At 41.6% G+C, this 22677-nt stretch overlaps 1 protein-coding gene across 2 annotated transcripts in view; it reads left to right on the top strand.

Annotated features, from left to right (window-relative positions):
• The window catches only part of GNL2 (G protein nucleolar 2), a 190746-nt gene that overhangs the window by 98127 nt on the left and 69942 nt on the right, over positions 1–22677 (top strand). For both annotated transcript variants that reach the window (XM_053707147.1, XM_053707148.1), the window contains exons 12-13: positions 5635–5742; positions 7217–7650. In XM_053707147.1, coding sequence (XP_053563122.1) covers positions 5635–5742; positions 7217–7650 — 542 coding nt within the window. The remainder of the gene's footprint in view (positions 1–5634; positions 5743–7216; positions 7651–22677) is intronic.

Consider the following 22677-nt stretch of genomic DNA (forward strand, 5'->3'; position numbering starts at 1 on the left):
TTCTATAACTAATCCGGTTCATTGTTATTTCAACTGTGACAGTTTTTTGTGTGCTACTTAAAGGCACAGTAACGTTTTTTTATATTGCTTGTAAATTTATTTGAAAAGTATTTTCCAAGCTTGCTAGGCTAATTGCTAGTTTGTTTAAACATGTCTGACACAGAGGAATCTCTTTGTGCAATATGTTCAAAGGCCAATGTGGAGCCCAATAGAAATTTATGTACTAATTGCATTGATGCTACTTTAAATAAAAGTCAATCTGTACATGTTAATAAAAATTCACCAGACAACGAGGGGGAAGTTATGCCGACTAACTTGCCTCACGTGTCAGTACCTGCATCTCCCGCTCAGGAGGTGCGTGATATTGTAATGCCAAGTACATCAGGGCGGCCATTACAAATCACCTTGCAAGACATGGCTAATGTTATGACTGAAGTTTTATCTAAATTACCAGAACTTAGGGGTAAACGAGACCACTCTGGGGTGAGAACAGAGTGCGCTGATAATACTAGAGCCATGTCTGATACTGCGTCACAATTGGCAGAACATGAAGACGGAGAGCTTCATTCTGTGGGTGGTGGATCTGATCCTAATAAACTGGATTCAGACATTTCAAATTTTAAATTTAAGCTTGAGAACCTCCGCGTGTTACTAGGGGAGGTGTTAGCGGCTCTGAATGATTGTAACACGGTTGCAATACCAGAGAAAATATGTAGGTTGGATAAATATTTTGCGGTACCAACGTGTACTGACGTTTTTCCTATACCTAAAAGACTTACAGAAATTGTTAATAAGGAGTGGGATAGACCCGGTGTGCCTTTCTCACCCCCTCCTATATTTAGAAAAATGTTTCCAATAGACGCCACCACACGGGACTTATGGCAGACGGTCCCTAAGGTGGAGGGAGCAGTTTCTACTTTAGCTAAGCGTACCACTATCCCGGTGGAGGATAGCTGTGCCTTTTCAGATCCAATGGATAAAAAATTAGTGGGTTACCTTAAGAAAATGTTTGTTCAACAAGGTTTTATATTGCAACCCCTTGCATGCATTGCACCTGTCACAGCTGCGGCGGCATTCTGGTTTGAGTCTCTGGAAGAGACCCTTGACACAGCTCCATTGGATGAGATTACACACAAGCTTAAAGCCCTTAAGCTAGCTAATTCATTTATTTCTGATGCCGTAGTACATCTAACTAAGCTTACGGCTATGAATTCCGGATTCGCCATTCAGGCGCGCAGAGCGCTGTGGCTAAAATCCTGGTCAGCCGATGTGACTTCTAAATCTAAATTGCTTAACATACCTTTCAAAGGGCAGACATTATTCGGGCCCGGTTTGAAAGAAATTATCGCTGACATTACTGGAGGTAAGGGCCATGCCCTGCCTCAAGACAGAGCCAAACCAAGGGCTAGACAGTCTAATTTTCGTGCCTTTCGTAACTTCAAGGCAGGAGCAGCATCAACTTCCTCCGCTCCAAAACAGGAAGGATCTGTTGCTCGATTCAGACAGGACTGGAAACCTAACCAGACCTGGAACAAGGGCAAGCAGGCCAGAAAACCTGCTGCTGCCCCTAAGACAGCATGAAGTGAGGGCCCCCAATCCGGAAACGGATCTAGTAGGGGGCAGACTTTCTCTCTTCGCCCAGGCTTGGGCAAGAGATGTCCAGGATCCCTGGGCATTAGAGATCATATCTCAGGGATATCTTCTGGACTTCAAAGCTTCTCCTCCAAAAGGGAGATTTCATCTTTCAAGGTTGTCAACAAACCAGATAAAGAAAGAGGCGTTTCTACGCTGTGTACAAGATCTTTTACTAATGGGAGTGATCCACCCGGTTCCGCGGTCGGAGCACGGACAAGGGTTTTACTCAAATCTGTTTGTGGTTCCCAAGAAGGAAGGAACCTTCAGACCAATCTTGGATTTAAAGATCCTAAACAAATTCCTAAGAGTTCCATCGTTCAAAATGGAAACTCTTCGGACAATCTTACCCATGATCCAAAAGGGTCAGTACATGACCACAGTGGATTTGAAGGATGCCTACCTGCACATACCAATTCACAAAGATCATTACCGGTACCTAAGATTTGCCTTCCTAGACAGGCATTACCAGTTTGTAGCTCTTCCCTTCGGGTTAGCTACGGCTCCAAGAATCTTTACAAAGGTTCTGGGTTCTCTTCTGGCGGTACTAAGACCTCGAGGAATATCGGTAGCTCCGTACCTAGACGACATTCTGATACAAGCGTCAAGTCTCCAAACTGCCAAGTCTCATACAGAGTTTGTACTGGCATTTCTAAGGTCTCATGGGTGGAAAGTGAACGAAGGAAAGAGTTCTCTATTGCCACTCACAAGAGTTCCCTTCTTAGGGACTCTTATAGATTCTGTAGAAATGAAAATTTACCTGACAGAAGACAGGTTAACAAAACTTCTAAATGCTTGCCGTGTCCTTCATTCCATTCCACACCCGTCAGTGGCTCAATGCATGGAGGTAATAGGCTTAATGGTAGCGGCAATGGACATAGTACCCTTTGCACGCCTGCATCTCAGACCACTGCAATTGTGCATGCTAAGTCAGTGGAATGGGGATTACTCAGATTTGTCCCCTATGCTGAATCTGGATCAGGAGACCAGAAATTCTCTTCTATGGTGGCTTTCTCGGCCACATCTGTCCAAGGGGATGCCCTTCAGCAGGCCAGATTGGACGATTGTAACAACAGACGCCAGCCTGATAGGTTGGGGCGCTGTCTGGAACTCCCTGAAGACTCAGGGATCATGGTCTCAGGAGGAGAGTCTCCTTCCCATAAATATTCTGGAATTAAGAGCAGTTTTCAATGCTCTTCTGGCTTGGCCTCAGTTAGCAACTCTGAGGTTCATCAGGTTTCAGTCGGACAACATCACGACTGTGGCTTACATCAACCATCAGGGAGGAACAAGGAGTTCCCTAGCGATGATGGAAGTCTCAAAGATAATTCACTGGGCAGAGTCTCACTCTTGCCACCTATCAGCGATCCACATCCCAGGCGTGGAGAACTGGGAAGCGGATTTTCTAAGTCGTCAGACTTTTCATCCGGGGGAGTGGGAACTTCATCCGGAGGTTTTTGCCCAAATACTTCGGCGTTGGGGCAAACCAGATCTGGATCGCATGGCGTCCCGCCAGAATGCCAAACTTCCTTGCTACGGATCCAGGTCCAGAGACCCGGGAGCAGTTCTGATAGATGCTCTGACAGCATCTTGGGCCTTCAACATGGCTTATGTGTTTCCACCCTTCCCGATGCTTCCTCGATTGATTGCCAGGATCAAACAGGAGAGAGCATCGGTGATTCTAATAGCGCCTGCGTGGCCACGCAGGACCTGGTATGCAGACCTAGTGGACATGTCGTCCTGTCCACCATGGTCTCTACCTCTGAGACAGGACCTTCTGGTGCAGGGTCCTTTCAAACATCCAAATCTAATTTCTCTGAAGCTGACTGCTTGGAGATTGAACGCTTGATTCTATCAAAGCGTGGATTCTCGGAGTCAGTGATTGATACTTTAATACAGGCTAGGAAGCCTGTTACCAGGAGAATTTACCATAAAATATGGCGCAAATACTTGCATTGGTGCGAATCCAAGAGTTACTCATGGAGTAAGGTTAGGATTCCTAGGATATTGTCTTTTCTACAAGAAGGTTTAGAAAAGGGTTTATCCGCTAGTTCTTTAAAGGGACAGATCTCAGCTTTGTCCATCCTTTTACACAAACGTCTGGCAGAAGCTCCAGACGTTCAGGCTTTTTGTCAGGCTTTGGCCAGGATTAAGCCTGTGTTTAAAACTGTTGCTCCACCATGGAGCTTAAACTTAGTTCTTAACGTTTTACAGGGTGTTCCGTTTGAACCCCTTCATTCCATTGATATCAAGCTGTTATCTTGGAAAGTTCTGTTTTTAATGGCTATTTCCTCGGCTCGAAGAGTCTCTGAGTTATCGGCCTTACATTGTGATTCCCCTTATCTGATTTTCCATTCAGACAAGGTAGTTCTGCGTTCTAAACCTGGGTTCTTACCTAAGGTAGTTACCAACAGGAATATCAATCAAGAGATTGTTGTTCCATCATTGTGTCCTAACCCTTCTTCAAAGAAGGAACGACTTCTGCACAATCTGGATGTAGTCCGTGCCCTGAAATTTTATTTACAGGCAACTAAGGATTTTCGACAAACTTCTTCCCTGTTTGTCGTGTATTCTGGACAGAGGAGAGGTCAAAAGGCTTCGGCCACCTCTCTCTCTTTTTGGCTTCGTAGCATAATACGTTTAGCCTATGAGACTGCTGGACAGCAGCCTCCTGAAAGAATTACAGCTCATTCTACCAGAGCTGTGGCTTCCACTTGGGCCTTTAAGAATGAGGCCTCTGTTGAACAGATTTGCAAGGCTGCGACTTGGTCTTCACTTCACACTTTTTCCAAATTTTACAAATTTGACACTTTTGCTTCTTCGGAGGCTGTTTTTGGGAGAAAGGTTCTTCAGGCAGTGGTTCCTTCCGTGTAAAGAGCCTGCCTGTCCCTCCCGTCATCCGTGTACTTTTAGCTTTGGTATTGGTATCCCATAAGTAATGGATGACCCGTGGACTGACTACACTTAACAGGAGAAAACATAATTTATGCTTACCTGATAAATTCCTTTCTCCTGTAGTGTAGTCAGTCCACGGCCCGCCCTGTTTTTTATGGCAGGTCTAAATTTTAAATTATACTCCAGTCACCTCTGCACCATATAGTTTCTCCTTTCTCGTTTGGTTTTCGGTCGAATGACTGGGTATGACGTAGAGGGGAGGAGCTATATAGCAGCTCTGCTTGGGTGATCCTCTTGCACTTCCTGTTAGGGAGGAGTTATAATCCCATAAGTAATGATGACCCGTGGACTGACTACACTACAGGAGAAAGGAATTTATCAGGTAAGCATAAATTATGTTTTTTTTTTTAAAGCATATTTACATATGCTGCTGTGTAGGATCCCCCTTAGCCCCAAACCTTCCTGATCCCCCCCCCCCCCCCCCCAACAGCTCTATAACCCTCCCCCTCTACATTATTGGGAGCCAAAATGGGTACTGGCAGCTGTCTGCCAGTACCCAGTTTACAAAAAAAAAAATATTTTTTAATTTTTTCCCCACTTTTCTGTAGTGTAGCTTCCCCCTCCCAGATCACTTTGATTATATATAATAGTGTAATGGTTCCCACCCGTTCCCTCCCCGTGCACGCGCCCGCCGCCTCCCCCGCGTCTGTGCACGCCCCCCAGCTATCCCGCCCACCTCTGCACTCACCAAGCCATTGATGGCCGCCCACCCGCCTCCCACGTCGCTCCCACCCACCAACGATTGCGGCCATCGATGTCCGGTGCAGAGAGGGCCACAGAGTGGCTCTCTCTGCATCGGATGGGGAAAAAGGTTATTGCAGTGATGTCTCGATATGGAGGCATCACTGCAATAACCAGAAAGCGGCTGGAAGCAATCAGGATCGCTTCCAGCTGCTTTCAACCCCAACATCGTACAGGGTACGTCGCTGGTCTTTTAAAGACCAGTTTGTGCAAGACGTACCCTGTACGACGTATGTCGTTAAGGGGTTAAACTTGCGATTGTAGTGTATTGTAAATTATAATTTCCTGTGTTTATAATCACAATAGGGCGGAGAACCAGATCGGCAAACAGTATCAAAAATGGTTCTGAACGACTGGCAGCGGGGAAGAATACCATTCTTTGTGAAACCACCAAATGCAGAACAACCATCCCAGGTATTTTCAGTTAATTACTTTATACTATACTCACCTCATAGCTAAAGTGTTAAAGACTTAATACAATTCTGTATGCAGTCACAGCTTTAGTAAGAAAGCTATGACTTTGTTTCTTTGATTATATATTACAAAATGTTTATTTCTTGAGATAAACAAAACCACCCATGATCAACAAAATACAGCTCATTTAATGGGAAAAATATACTGATTACCTTTTGATTTTAAAGGGACATTAAACCCAACATTTTTTTCTCAAGATTCAGATAGAAAATACCATTTTAAACAACTTTCTAATTTACTTCTATTATCTAATTTGCTTCATTCTCTTGCTATTCTTTCCTGAAAAGCATATCTAGATAGGCTCAGTAGCTGCTGATTGGTGCCTGCACATAGATGCCTCATGTGATTGGCTCACCCATGTGCATTGCTATTTCTTTAACAAAGGATATCTAAAGAATGAAGCAAATTAGATAATAGAAGTAAATTGGAATGTTGTTTAAAATTGTATTCTCTGTCTGAATCATGAAAGAATTTTTTTGGGTTTAATGTCCCTTTAAGTCTGATAACACCAGAAACAGTTTAATTATTTAAAGGGACAGTGTACTGTAAAATCGGTTTCCCTTTTAATGCGTTTCCAATGACTTGCTATATCAGCTGTAGAGTATAAAATGTATGAAAAATCGTTTGGGTTTATTTGTGTATATAAAAATAGCTGATTTTGTTATTTAAAACCACAATTCTTTACAATGGGTTCAGCTTGCAGGGAAATATGACCTCTTTGTCGTATCAATTTCTACACACATGCAAACGCACAGAGACAAATGCTTCCTTATCTTTTTTTCTGTCTGTATACCAAAGCCCAATACATATAAATAGCAATTGAAAATTAACATTTTATTATTTATCTCTCCTTCCCCCACAAGTTAAATGCACTATTTGTAAACTATTTAATACACTCCAGCAGGCAAAATATTATAGGGGATAATGTTTCCAGTACACTGTCCCTCTCAGTCTTTGGTATATATGTATGTGTGTATATGTTATATATATATATATATATATATATATATATATTATATGTGTGTGTATATGTGTATGTGTGTATATATATATATATATATATATATATATATATATATATATATATATATATATTATATGTGTGTGTATATGTGTGTGTATATATATATATATATATATATTATATGTGTATGTATATGTGTATGTATATATATATATATATATATATATGTGTATGTGTATATATTATATATGTGTGTGTATATGTGTATATGTGTATGTATATATATATATATATATATATATATATATATATATATATATATATATATATACTCTTGCTTGTTGTACAATAATGAGACTAGAATAGTAAAATCTTAACTGTTTATTAGATTAATAGTGATGCCTGCAATAATCATAATGTAACATTCATGTCTTGGTTTCTTCTTAACAGGCTTCACTGTCCGTTGAAGCCACCGTAAACGCTGCTAATGAGGAGAAGTTGGACAATACAGATATAACTTCAGGAGCCCCAGATGATAATCCTATTAAAAGTGAGATGACAGAACTAATTTCACATGTCAAACAAAACTTCGGCAAGATTAACGTAGCACCTGAATTCTCTCAGGAAGATTTAGTGCCCGTAGAAATGGAAGGAATGTCAGATCTTTCCGAACTGGAGTCTGAGGAGGAGGACATTGAAGAGGAGGATGCTGAAGATGAGCAGAACAAAAGCAAGACATTGGATGCAAATGAGACTCCCAATGAAAATATACCAGTTCCAAAAGAACAAACATCAAAAACTTTGCTTAAAGACCTTGATGACCAGATTTCAAAGTACAAAAAGTTCCTGGAGAAGGCCAAAGCCAAACGATTTTCTGCTTTAAGGTAAGCAAGGTGCATGTAAGTTTTAAATTGAATTATATATTATTTACTCCAAAGTACAGAGCTAAACAAACTGCTACTAAGTATTGCTTGGGTATAAGTTCCCAACAGTAATGAATGAAGCCGTGGACTTTCTTCCCCTTTAGATGGAAAACATAAATTATTCTTACCTGATAATTTCATTTCCATCGAGGGGAGGAGAGTCCATGGCTCCCGCCCGTATCTCTGATGGGCGGACTTAAATTTAATTTATCTTCTGACACCATTTATACCCTGATATTTCTCTTACTGTTCCTTGTTCCCTCGGCAGAATGACTGGGGGCTGAGGGGGTGTCTTTGCCTCCTCCTGGTGGCCAGTTTCTTAATTCCCAACAGTAATGAATGAAGCTGTGGACTCTCCTCCCCTCGATGGAAATGAAATTATCAGGTAAGCATAATTTATGTTTCTAGAGTATCTGCAATACAGGTATGATGAGAGGCATTCCTTGAACGGGGTTCAGGATCTTCCTCTCTGGGAGTGATAGTCCAGTCCCAGTTTGGGAATGGGATCTAGGTAATTACCTCAAGTAACTCAGATTCGGACCTTCAAAGTAGTATCCTTTATCCTTTGTTTTAAGGGGCCTGTCATATCGAACATAGACATGAAGGTTTTATTATTCCCTTGATTTGGGATCTTCTCAAGTTTCTGATTTTTCGTCACCCTTGACCGTCTTTTAGGTCTTGGGGTATTACAAGTGTTTTTCTTGACAATATATGGTTCAGGTGTCATCCTTGGAGCAAACTCTCTTTCAAGAGATCTTGTCCATTCTACTTGCCCATGGATGGGAAATTAATCTGAAGAGTTCTCTTGTTCCATCTACAAGGGTGATTATTTGGGGACCTTAATAGGTTCTCTTATCTAGGAGATTTTTAACAGAGGTCAGATAATAAAGTATTTATTCCTTTTCCTTTCTCTGCACTCTTCTCTCCGGTCAACAGCAAGGCTCTTGTGGTCCGGTAAATTGCCATTTTGCAACCAAAAGGTTGGGAGTTTGGATCTAGCTGCAGTTGTGTTTACCTTCTATTTTCAGTGACTCTATGTATGGAGGGAATTTTTGCTGGTTAACCATGGACATCGTTCCCTTTACTGTGTTCTATAAAATGTTTCAGGAGTATCTGTCTCGGGGCGCGTGCTTCTAGAGACATTCCTGGGTGACCACGGACCACTACCTGCTGGGCTGGGAAGCAGTCTGGGTCTTGTTTAAGGCGCAGGGATTATGGACTTGGAAGTGTCTGCTCTCCTTCTAAACATCTTAAAGTTGAGAGCAATTTTCAATGCTCTGATGGCTTGGCCTTAGTCGTCCTTAGCTTGGATTCCTATCGGACTATATCACCTCAATGGTTTACATCAACCACTAGGGAGGAGCTCTGAGTTCCTTAGCCATGTGGGAGGTGACTTGTATTGTTCAGTGGGTGGAAGCTCACAATTGTTGTCTATCTGCCATCTACTTTCCAGGAAACATCTGGAAAGCGGATTTCCTAAACAGATTTTTTCTGGGATAGGATCTCCATCCGAAGGTGTTCTCCAACTTAAAACCCTCAAATGGGTGTGCCGGTGTTGGATCTGATGGCGTTTCGGCAAAATGCCAAGCTGCCAAGGTCGCAGCTTGGCCGCTCGGAGAGATGCTCTGGTGGTTCCTTGAGATTTCAGGCTGGTATACCTGTTTTTTCCGTTTGCTCTCCTTCCATGAGTCATTGCTCGTATCAAACAGGAGAGAGCGTCAGTAATTCTAATAGTCCCTGCGTGGCCTCGCAGGATCTGGTATGCAGACCTAGTTGGAGATGTCATCTCTTCTACCTTTGAGATTGCCTCTGAGGAAGGACCTTCTGATTCAGGGTCCCTTCTTTCATGCAGACTTCGTTTCACTGAAGCTGACTGCTTTGAGATTAAATGCTTAGTTCTGTCTAAGCGTCGGTCATTGAGAGCATGATGCAGGCTTGCAAGCATGTTATGAGAAAGATCTACAATAAGATATGGAGTAAATATCTTTTTTGGTGTGAATCCGAGGGCTAAAATTCTTAGAATTTTTTTCTTTATACAGGAAGGTCTGGAGAGATATTTTGTCAGTCAGTTCTTTTAAGGGTCAGATTTCTGCATTTTCTTTTTTGCTGCATAAGCGTCTGGCGGATGTGCAAGCTATGCAATCTTTTTGTCAGGTCTTGGTCAGTATCAGGCCTGTGTTTACATCTGTTGCTCCTCCTGTGAGCCTTAGTTTTGTTCTTAACGTTTTGCAGCAAGCTCCGTTTGAGCTATTGCATTCCATAGATATTAAGTTGTTATCTTGGAAAGTTTTGTTTCTTATTGCTATCTCTTCTGCTCAGAGTGTGTTGGAACTCTCAGCTTTGCAGTGTGATTCGCCTTATCTTTCATGCCGATGAGGCAGTTCTTCGTACTAAGTTAGGTTTCTTCCTAAAGTGATTTCAGACAGGAATTTTAATCAGGAAATTGTTCCTTCTCTTTGTCATAGTTCTTCTTTTCTGAAGAACGTTTGTTGCACAACTTAGAGGTTGTACGTGCTTTAAAATTTTATTTACAGGCGACTAAGGATTTTCGCCAGTCTTCTGCCCAATTTGTTTGTTTCTCTGGAAAACTTAAAGGTCAGAAAGCTTCTCTTTCTCTCTGCTTGAGAAGTATAATTGGTTTTGCTCATGAGACTGATGGGCAGCAGTCTCCTGAGAGAATTACAGCTCATTCCACTAGGGCTGTCTCTTTTTTTTTTTTTTTTTTTTCTTGGGTTTTCAAAAATGTAGCTTCTCTGAAACGGCTTTGCAAGGCTGCAACTTGGTCTTCTCTGCATACCCTGTCCAAATTTTACAAATTTGATACTTTTGCCTTGGGAGAAAATGTTCTTCAAGCGGTAGTGCCTTCTGTTTAGGTTTACATGTCTTGTCCCTCCCTAATCATCAGTGTCCTCAAGATTGGGTATTGGTTCCCAACAGCAATTGATGATTCTGTGGACTCACCGTATCTTAGGAAAGAAAACAAAATTTATGCTTACCTGATAAATTTATTTCCGGATACGGTGAGTCCATGGCCCACCCTTTATTTTAAGACAGTTATTTTTAACTTTAAACTCAGGCACCTCTACACCTTGTGTTATTTCCTTTTTCTCCATTTTCCTTTGGTCGAATGACTGGGGATTGTGGGAAGGGAAGTGACATTTAACAGCTTTGCTGTGGTGCTCTTTGCCTCCTCCTGCTGGCCAGGAGTGATATTCCCAATAGTAATTGATGATTCCGTGGGCTCACCGTATCCGGAAAGAAATACATTTATCAAGTAAGCATAAATGTTGTTGTTGTTGTTGTTGTGTGTTTTTTTTTTTCTCCAAGCAAAAATCTAACTAGTAGTTTGCTGAATAAAGATCAAACGTAACCAATCTTTATTTAGCGCACAGATATTTGCTGCTGGATTTAGTTAGGTTTTTTGAATAAGTGCTTCTGGGTTGCAATTGCTTCGCATTTTCACAGCCAGTTTCATATTTGCCATATGACTGCAAAAGCTGGCCTGTTAATCTGAGTCTAAGTACTGGGTAAAATGTACCACTTGCGTTCCCCAGATACCATAATTAGTTCCTAAACTCCTCTAGTGTGTTGTGGGGCCTGGTTGTACATAGAACTCTGGCTGAGATCTACTATTTGTTAAGAATTTAAATGTTTGTTGAGGCTTGATGCATTGCAGAGGGATTTAAAGATTGTTCACATATTAAATCTAATGATTCACTGCTTGTTTTTTCGGTTGAGGTCTTTCCAATTGTTGAATGAATAAGTAACATTCTCTCGTTAGCACTTGTTGTGCAAGAGAATACAATCTGTACCACATGTGAAGCTTTAAGACAGATGCCTGTGGATCTGCTTTGAGATATTGGCTAATGAAAGATTGTTGTGCTGGAACATTTTTTAATCCACGCTAAATGAAAAGCAGGATTAATTTATTAACACTGATAGAACGGAATATGGAACATGGTGTTCATCTGAGAACTGCTGTGCAATGCAACTGAGAAAAATGTGTGTGTGTATATGTGTGTGTATATATATATATATATATTGTGTGTGTATATGTATGTGTGTGTATGTATATATGTATATATGTATATGTATATATATATATATATATATATATATATATATATATATATATATATATGTATGTGTGTGTGTGTATATATATATATATATATATATATATATATATATATATATATATATATGTTTGTGTATATATGCGTATATATGTGTATACATGTACGTGTGTTTGTATGTATGTGTGTATATATGTATATATGTGTGTGTGTGTGTGTGTATAGATATAGAAATAAAGGAGAGTGCACTCGCCAGGACTTTTCAGAATTTTATTCCAAATATGTGAACGTTTTTTTATATTGCTTGTAAATTTATTGAAAGTATTTTCCAAGCTTGCTAGCCTCATTGCTAGTCTGTTTAAACATGTCTGATACAGATGAATCTGCTTGTTCATTATGTTTAAAAGCCAATGTGGAGCCCAATAGAAATATGTGTACCAATTGTATTGATGTTACTTTAAATAAAAGTCAGTCTTTACCGGTAAAGAAATTATCACCAGACAACGAGGGGGAAGTTATGCCGGCTAACTCTCCTCACGTGTCAGTACCTTCGCCTCCCGCTCAGGAGGTGCGTGATATTGTGGCGCCAAGTACATCAAGGCCCTTACAAATCACTTTGCAAGATATGGCTAATGTTATGACAGAAGTATTATCTAACTTGCCTGAGTTAAGAGGCAAGCGCGATAGCTCTGGGATAAGGACAGAGCGCGCTGATGACACGAGAGCCATGTCCGATACTGCGTCACATGTCACAATTTGCAGAACATGAGGACGGAGAGCTTCATTCTGTGGGTGACGGATCTGATCCAGGGAGACCAGATTCAGAAATTTTAAATTTAAGCTTGAGAACCTCCGTGTATTGCTAGGGGGAGGTGTTAGCGGCTCTGAATGATTGTGACACGGTTGCAATCCCAGAGAAATTATGTAGGCTGGATAAATACTTTGCGGTACCGGTGTGTACTGACTTTTTTCCTATACCTAAAAGGCTTACAGAGATTATTAACAAGGAGTGGGATAGACCCGGTGTGCCTTTTTCCCCTCCTCCGATATTTAGAAAAATGTTCCCAATAGACGCTACCACACGAGACTTATGGCAGACGGTCCCTAAGGTGGAGGGAGCAGTTTCTACTTTAGCTAAGCGTACCACTATCCCGGTGGAGGATAGTTGTGCTTTCTCAGATCCAATGGATAAAAAATTAGAAGGTTACCTTAAGAAAATGTTTGTTCAACAAGGTTTTATATTACAGCCCCTTGCATGCATTGCGCCCGTCACTGCTGCGGCGGCATTCTGGTTTGAGTCTCTGGAAGAGGCTATTCGCACAGCACCATTGGATGAGATTATGAACAAGCTTAAAGCACTTAAGCTAGCTAATGCGTTTGTTTCGGATGCCGTTGTGCATTTAACCAAACTAACGGCTAAGAACTCTGGATTCGCCATCCAGGCACGCAGAGCGCTATGGCTTAAATCCTGGTCAGCAGACGTGACTTCTAAATCTAAATTGCTTAATATTCCTTTCAAAGGGCAAACCTTATTCGGGCCCGGCTTGAAAGAAATTATTGCTGACATTACTGGAGGTAAGGGTCACACCCTTGCTCAGGACAGGGCCAAATCAAAGGCCAAACAGTCTAATTTCCGTGCCTTTCGTAATTTTAAGGCAGGAGCAGCATCAACTTCCTCCGCTCAAAAACAGGAAGGAACTGCTGCTCGTTACAGACAGGGTTGGAAAGGCAACCAGTCCTGGAACAAGGGCAAGCAGGCTAGAAAGCCTACTTCTGCCCCTAAGACAGCATGAAGAAAGGGCCCCCTATCCGGAAACTAATCTAGTGGGGGGCAGACTTTCTCTCTTCGCCCAGGCTTGGGCAAGAGATGTCCAGGATCCCTGGACGCTGGAGATCATATCTCAGGGATACCTTCTGGACTTCAAAGCTTCTCCTCCACAAGGGAGATTTCACCTGTCAAGGTTATCAACAAACCTGATAAAGAAAGAGGCATTTCTACAATGTGTACAAGACCTCTTAGTAATGGGAGTGATCCACCCAGTTCCGCGGACGGAACAAGGGCAAGGTTTTTACTCAAATCTGTTTGTGGTTCCCAAAAAAGAGGGAACCTTCAGACCAATCTTAGACTTAAAGATCTTAAACAAGTTCCTAAGGGTTCCATCGTTCAAAATGGAAACTATTCGAACCATCCTACCCATGATCCAAGAGGGTCAGTATATGACCACAGTGGACTTAAAGGATGCCTACCTTCACATACCGATTCACAAAGATCATTATCGGTACCTAAGATTTGCCTTTCTAGACAGGCATTACCAGTTTGTAGCTCTTCCCTTCGGGTTAGCTACGGCCCCGAGAATTTTTACAAAGGTTCTGGGCTCTCTTCTGGCGGTACTAAGACCGCGAGGCATAGCGGTGGCTCCGTACCTAGACGACATTCTGATACAAGCTTCAAGTTTTCAAAATGCAAAGTCTCATACAGAGATAGTTCTAGCTTTTCTGATGTCGCATGGGTGGAAAGTGAACATGGAAAAGAGTTCTCTATTACCACTCACAAGGGTTCCCTTTCTAGGGACTCTTATAGATTCTGTAGAGATGAAGATTTACCTGACGGAGTCCAGGTTATCAAAAATTCTAAATGCTTGCCGTGTCCTTCATTCCATTCCAAGCCCATCAGTAGCTAAGTGCATGGAAGTAATCGGCTTAATGGTCGCGGCAATGGACATAGTGCCATTTGCGCGCCTGCATCTCAGACCGCTGCAATTATGCATGCTAAGTCAGTGGAATGGGGATTACTCAGATCTCTCCCCTCTACTGAATCTGGACCAGGAGGCCAGAGATTCTCTTCTCTGGTGGTTGTCTCGGGTCCATCTGTCCAAAGGAATGACCATTCGCAGGCCAGATTGGAAGATTGTAACAACAGATGCCAGCCTACTAGGCTGGGGCGCAGTCTGGAACTCCCTTAAGGCTCAGGGATCGTGGACTCAGGAGGAGAAACTCCTCCCAATAAACATTCTGGAATTAAGAGCAATATTCAATGCTCTCCTAGCTTGGCCTCAGTTAGCAACTCTGAGGTTCATCAGATTTCAGTCGGACAACATCACGACTGTGGCTTACATCAACCATCAAGGGGGAACCAGGAGTTCCCTAGCGATGTTAAAGTCTTGAAGATAATTCGCTGGGCAGAGTCTCACTCTTGCCACCTGTCAGCGATCTACATCCCAGGCGTGGAGAACTGGGAGGCGGACTTTCTAAGTCGCCAGACTTTTCATCCGGGGGAGTGGGAACTTCACCCGGAGGTCTTTGCCCAACTGATTCTTCGTTGGGGCGAACCGGAACTGGATCTCATGGCATCTCGCCAGAACGCCAAGCTTCCTTGTTACGGATCCTGGTCCAGGGACCCGGGAGCGGTGCTGATAGATGCACTAGCAGCCCCTTGGGTTTTCAGCATGGCTTATGTGCTTCCACCGTTTCCGTTGCTGCCTTGACTGATTGCCAAGATCAAACAGGAGAGAGCATCGGTGATTCTGATAGCGCCTGCGTGGCCACGCAGGACCTGGTATGCAGACCTAGTGGACATGTCGTCCTGTCCACCATGGTCTCTGCCTCTGAGGCAGGACCTTCTAATTCAGGGTCCTTTCAACCATCCAAGCCTAATTTCTCTGAGGCTTACTGCATGGAGATTGAACGCTTGATTCTATCAAAGCGTGGTTTCTCGGAGTCGGGTATTGATACATTAATACAGGCTCGGAAACCTGTTACCAGAAAAATTTACCATAAGATATGGCGTAAATATTTATATTGGTGTGAATCCAAGAGTTACTCATGGAGTAAGGTTAGGATTCCTAGGATATTGTCTTTTCTACAAGAGGGTCTAGAAAAGGGTTTATCTGCTAGTTCGTTAAAGGGACAGATTTCTGCTCTGTCTATTCTTTTACACAAACGTCTGGCAGAGGTTCCAGACGTTCAGGCTTTTTGTCAGGCTTTAGCTAGGATTAAGCCTGTGTTTAAGACTGTTGCTCCGCCGTGGAGCTTAAACTTAGTTCTTAAAGTTCTTCAAGGTGTTCCGTTTGAACCCCTTCATTCCATTGATATTAAGCTGTTATCTTGGAAAGTTCTGTTTTTGATGGCTATTTCCTCGGCTCGAAGAGTCTCTGAGTTATCTGCCTTACATTGTGATTCTCCTTATCTGATTTTTCATTCAGACAAGGTAGTTCTGCGTACTATACCTGGGTTTTTACCTAAGGTAGTTTCTAACAGGAATATCAATCAAGAGATTGTTGTTCCATCATTATGTCCTAATCCTTCTTCAAAGAAGGAACGTCTTTTGCATAATCTGGACGTAGTCCGTGCCCTGAAGTTCTACTTACAGGCAACTAAAGATTTTCGGCAAACTTCTTCTCTGTTTGTCGTTTATTCTGGACAGAGGAGAGGTCAAAAGGCTTCGGCCACCTCTCTCTCTTTTTGGCTTCGTAGCATAATACGTTTAGCCTATGAGACTGCTGGACAGCAGCCCCCTGAAAGAATTACAGCTCATTCCACTAGAGCTGTGGCTTCCACCTGGGCCTTTAAGAATGAGGCCTCTGTTGAACAGATTTGCAAGGCTGCTACTTGGTCTTCACTTCATACCTTTTCAAAATTTTACAAATTTGACACTTTTGCTTCTTCGGAGGCTGTTTTTGGGAGAAAGTTTCTACAGGCAGTGGTTCCTTCTGTTTAAATGTTCCTGCCTTGTCCCTCCCATCATCCGTGTACTTTAGCTTTGGTATTGGTATCCCATAAGTAATGGATGACCCATGGACTGAACACACTTAACAAGAGAAAACATAATTTATGCTTACCTGATAAATTTATTTCTCTTGTAGTGTGTTCAGTCCACGGCCCGCCCTGTCTTTTTTTTTGAGGCAGTTCTAAATTTTAATTAAAACTCCAGTCACCACTGCACCCTATAGTTTCTCCTTTCTTGTCTTGTTTCGGTCGAATGACTGGATATGACATGTGAGGGGAGGAGCTATATAGCAGCTCTGCTTGGGTGATCCTCTTGCAACTTCCTGTTGGGAAGGAGAATATATCCCATAAGTAATGGATGACCCGTGGACTGAACACACTACAAGAGAAATAAATTTATCAGGTAAGCATAAATTATGTTATTTGTTATTTACTCTCATTACTTAATAGATATAACGTTTGCTTGATGTATATAAACGTTTACTACAAATGGTGATAAAACTTTATTCTGGGGCCCAGTTTTTCCACAAGGCCGACTAGATTTTGCCTAGGGATAGTTTTTTAAGGCCCTCTCACTGTGAGTACATGTTGGGAGGGGCCTATTTTCGCGCCTTAATTGCGCAGTAGTTTTTGCAGCTTGAGACATCCAGCTTCCCTGAAGGAGTCCCCTGACATATAGGACCCCTCTACAGGGTTTTTGTGCCTTCCAAAATCGTTGTATGGGCAGGTAGAAGCCACAGTAGATCTGTGGCAGTTGGTTGTGACCGTTTAAAAGCGGCTATATCGTTTTTTTTATCCGGTTTTGAAATTAAGGGGTTAATCATCCATTTGCAAGTGGGTGCAATGCTATTTCAGTCTATTATACACACTGTAAAAATTTTCGTAGAATTTACTGCTTTTCTTTCATGTAATTAACAAGAGTCCATGAGCTAGTGACGTATGGGATATACATTCCTACCAGGAGGGGCAAAGTTTCCCAAACCTTTAAATGCCTATAAATACACCCCTCACCACACCCACAAATCAGTTTTACAAACTTTGCCTCCAAGGGAGGTGGTGAAGTAAGTTTGTGCTAGATTCTACGTTGATATGCGCTCCGCAGCAAGTTGGAGCCCGGTTTTCCTCTCAGCGTGCAGTGAATGTCAGAGGGATGTGAAGAGAGTATTGCCTATTGAATGCAGTGATCTCCTTCTACGGGGTCTATTTCATAAGGTTCTCTGTTATCGGTCGTAGAGATTCATCTCTTACCTCCCTTTTCAGATCGACGATATACTCTTATATTTACCATTACCTCTACTGATTCTCGTTTCAGTACTGGTTTGGCTTTCTACAAACATGTAGATGAGTGTCCTGGGGTAAGTAAGTCTTATTTTCTGTGACACTCTAAGCTATGGTTGGGCACTTTATTTATAAAGTTCTAAATATATGTATTCAAACTTTTATTTGCCTTGACTCAGAATGTTCAACTTTCCTTATTTTCAGACAGTCAGTTTCATATTTGGGATTATGCATTGAATTATCATATTTTTCTTACCTCAAAAATTTGACTTTTTTCCCTGTGGGCTGTTAGGCTCGCGGGGGCTGAAAATGCTTCATTTTATTGCGTCATTCTTGGCGCGGACTTTTTTGGCGCAAAAATTCTTTTCCGTTTCCGGCGTCATACGTGTCGCCGGAAGTTACGTCATTTTTTGACGTTATTTTGCGCCAAAAATGTCGGCGTTCCGGATGTGGCGTCATTTTTGGCGCCAAAAGCATTTAGGCGCCAAATAATGTGGGCGTCTTATTTGGCGCTAAAAAATATGGGCGTCGCTTTTGTCTCCACATTATTTCAGTCTCATTTTTCATTTGCTTCTGGTTGCTAGAAGCTTGATATTTGGCATTCTTTCCCATTCCTGAAACTGTCTTATAAGGAATTTGATCTATTTTGCTTTATATGTTGTTTTTTCTCTTACATATTGCAAGATGTCTCACGTTGCATCTGAGCCAGAAGATACTACAGGAAAATCACTGCCTGCTGGATCTACCAAAGCTAAGTGTATCTGCTGTAAATTTTTGGTAGCTATTCCTCCAGCTGTTGTTTGTAATAATTGTCATGACAAACTTGTTAAAGCAGATAATATTTCCTTTAGTAATGTACCATTGCCTGTTGCAGTTCCCTCAACATCTAAGGTGCAGAATGTTCCTGATAACATAAGAGATTTTGTTTCTGAATCCATAAAGAAGGCTTTGTCTGTTATTTCTCCTTCTAGTAAACGTAAAAAGTCTTTTAAATCTTCTCTCTCTACAGATGAATTTTTAAATGAACACCATCATTCTGATTCTTTGGACTCTTCTGGTTCAGAGGATTCTATCTCAGAGATTGATGCTGATAAATCTTCATATTTATTTAAGATGGAATTTATTCGCTCTTTACTTAAAGAAGTACTAATTGCTTTAGAAATAGAGGATTCTAGTCCTCTTGATACTAATTCTATACGTTTGGATAAGGTTTTTAAAGCTCCTGCGGTTATTCCAGAAGTTTTTCCTGTTCCTAATGCTATTTCTGCAGTGATTTCCAAAGAATGGGATAAATTGGGTAATTCATTTACTCCTTCTAAACGTTTTAAGCAATTATATCCTGTTCCGCCTGACAGGTTAGAATTTTGGGACAAAATCCCTAAAGTTGATGGGGCTATTTCTACCCTTGCTAAACGAACTACCATTCCTACGTCAGATGGTACCTCGTTTAAGGATCCTTTAGATAGAAAAATTGAATCCTTTCTAAGAAAAGCTTATCTGTGTTCAGGTAATCTTCTTAGACCTGCTATATCATTGGCTGATGTTGCTGCAGCTTCAACTTTTTGGTTGGAAACCCTAGCGCAACAAGTAGCAAATCGTGATTCTCATGATATTATTATTCTTCTTCAGCATGCTAATAATTTTATCTGTGATGCCATTTTTGATATTATTAGAGTTGATGTTAGGTTTATGTCTCTAGCTATCTTAGCCAGAAGAGCTTTATGGCTTAAGACTTGGAATGCTGATATGGCTTCTAAATCAACTCTACTTTCCATTTCTTTCCAGGGAAACAAATTATTTGGTTCTCAGTTGGATTCTATTATTTCAACTGTTACTGGTGGGAAAGGAACTTTTTTACCACAGGATAAAAAATCTAAAGGTAAAAACAGGGCTAACAATCGTTTTCGTTCTTTTCGTTTCAACAAAGAACAAAAGCCTGATCCTTCGTCCTCAGGAGCAGTTTCAGTTTGGAAACCATCTCCAGTCTGGAATAAATCCAAGCCTGCTAGAAAGGCAAAGCCTGCTTCTAAGTTCACATGAAGGTACGGCCCTCATTCCAGTTCAGCTGGTAGGGGGCAGGTTACGTTTTTTCAAAGAAATTTGGATCAATTCTGTTCACAATCTTTGGATTCAGAGCATTATTTCAGAAGGGTACAGAATTGGTTTCAAGATGAGACCTCCTGCAAAGAGATTTTTTCTTTCCCGTGTCCCAGTAAATCCAGTGAAAGCTCAAGCATTTCTGAATTGTGTTTCAGATCTAGAGTTGGCTGGAGTAATTATGCCAGTTCCAGTTCCGGAACAGGGGATGGGGTTTTATTCAAATCTCCTCATTGTACCAAAGAAGGAGAATTCCTTCAGACCAGTTCTGGATCTAAAATTATTGAATCGTTATGTAAGGATACCAACGTTCAAGATGGTAACTGTAAGGACTATATTGCCTTTTGTTCAGCAAGGGAATTATATGTCCACAATAGATTTACAGGATGCATATCTGCATATTCCGATTCATCCAGATCATTTTCAGTTCCTGAGATTCTCTTTTCTAGACAAGCATTACCAATTTGTGGCTCTACCGTTTGGCCTTGCTACAGCTCCAAGAATTTTCACAAAGATTCTCGGTGCCGTTCTGTCTGTAATCAGAGAACAGGGTATTGTGGTATTTCCTTATTTGGACGATATCTTGGTACTTGCTCAGTCTTTACATTTAGCAGAGTCTCATACGAATCGACTTGTGTTGTTTCTTCAAGATCATGGTTGGAGGATCAATTTACCAAAAAGTTCTTTGATTCCTCAAACAAGGGTAACCTTTCTGGGTTTCCAGATAGATTCAGTGTCCATGACTCTGTCTTTAACAGACAAGAGACGTCTAAAATTGATTACAGCTTGTCGAAACCTTCAGTCTCGATCATTCCCTTCGGTAGCCTTATGCATGGAAATTCTAGGTCTTATGACTGCTGCATCGGACGCGATCCCCTTTGCTCGTTTTCACATGCGACCTCTTCAGCTCTGTATGCTGAACCAATGGTGCAGGGATTACACGAAGATATATCAATTAATATCTTTAAAACCGATTGTTCGACACTCTCTAACGTGGTGGACAGATCACCATCGTTTAATTCAGGGGGCTTCTTTTGTTCTTCCGACCTGGACTGTAATTTCAACAGATGCAAGTCTCACAGGTTGGGGAGCTGTGTGGGGATCTCTGACGGCACAGGGAGTTTGGGAATCTCAGGAGGTGAGATTACCGATCAATATTTTGGAACTCCGTGCAATTTTCAGAGCTCTTCAGTTTTGGCCTCTTCTGAAGAGAGAATCGTTCATTTGTTTTCAGACAGACAATGTCACAACTGTGGCATACATCAATCATCAAGGAGGGACTCACAGTCCTCTGGCTATGAAAGAAGTATCTCGAATTTTGGTTTGGGCGGAATCCAGCTCCTGTCTAATCTCTGCGGTTCATATCCCAGGTGTAGACAATTGGGAAGCGGATTATCTCAGTCGCCAAACGTTGCATCCGGGCGAATGGTCTCTTCACCCAGAGGTATTTCTTCAGATTGTTCAAATGTGGGGGCTTCCAGAGATAGATCTGATGGCCTCTCATCTAAACAAGAAACTTCCCAGGTATCTGTCCAGATCCCGGGATCCTCAGGCGGAGGCAGTGGATGCATTATCACTTCCTTGGAAGTATCATCCTGCCTATATCTTTCCGCCTCTAGTTCTTCTTCCAAGAGTAATCTCCAAGATTCTGAGGGAATGCTCGTTTGTTCTGCTAATAGCTCCGGCATGGCCTCACAGGTTTTGGTATGCGGATCTTGTCCGGATGGCATCTTGCCAACCATGGACTCTTCCGTTAAGACCAGACCTTCTGTCGCAAGGTCCTTTTTTCCATCCGGATCTGAAATCCTTAAATTTAAAGGTATGGAGATTGAACGCTTGATTCTTAGTCAAAGAGGTTTCTCTGACTCTGTGATTGATACTATGTTACAGGCTCGTAAATCTGTATCTAGAGAGATATATTATAGAGTCTGGAAGACTTATATTTCTTGGTGTCTTACTCATCATTTTTCTGGGTATTCTTTTAGAATTCCGAGAATATTACAATTTCTTCAGAATGGTTTAGATAAGGGTTTGTCCGCAAGTTCCTTGAAAGGACAAATCTCTGCTCTTTCTGTTCTTTTTCACAGAAAGATTGCTATTCTTCCTGATATTCATTGTTTTGTACAAGCTTTGGTTCGTATAAAACCTGTCATTAAGTCAATTTCTCCTCCATGGAGTTTGAATTTGGTTCTGGGAGCTCTTCAAGCTCCTCCGTTTGAACCTATGCATTCATTGGACATTAAATTGCTTTCTTGGAAAGTTTTGTTCCTTTTGGCCATCTCTTCTGCCAGAAGAGTTTCTGAATTATCTGCTCTTTCTTGTGAGTCTCCTTTTCTGATTTTTCATCAGGATAAGGCGGTGTTGCGAACTTCTTTTGAATTTTTACCTAAGGTTGTGAATTCCAACAACATTAGTAGAGAAATCGTGGTTCCTTCATTATGTCCTAATCCTAAGAATTCTAAGGAGAAATCGTTACATTCTTTGGATGTTGTTAGAGCTTTGAAATATTATGTTGAAGCTACTAAATCTTTCCGAAAGACTTCTAGTCTATTTGTCATCTTTTCTGGTTCTAGAAAAGGCCAGAAAGCTTCTGCCATTTCTTTGGCATCCTGGTTGAAATCTTTAATTCATCTTGCCTATGTTAAATCGGGTAAGACTCCGCCTCAGAGGATTACAGCTCATTCTACTAGGTCAGTTTCTACTTCCTGGGCGTTTAGGAATGAAGCTTCAGTTGATCAGATTTGCAAAGCAGCGACTTGGTCCTCTTTGCATACTTTTACTAAATTCTACCATTTTGATGTATTCTCTTCTT

Source organism: Bombina bombina, chromosome 3 (genome assembly GCF_027579735.1).
Source record: "Bombina bombina isolate aBomBom1 chromosome 3, aBomBom1.pri, whole genome shotgun sequence".
In the NCBI taxonomy this organism is placed as follows: Eukaryota; Metazoa; Chordata; class Amphibia; order Anura; family Bombinatoridae; genus Bombina; species Bombina bombina.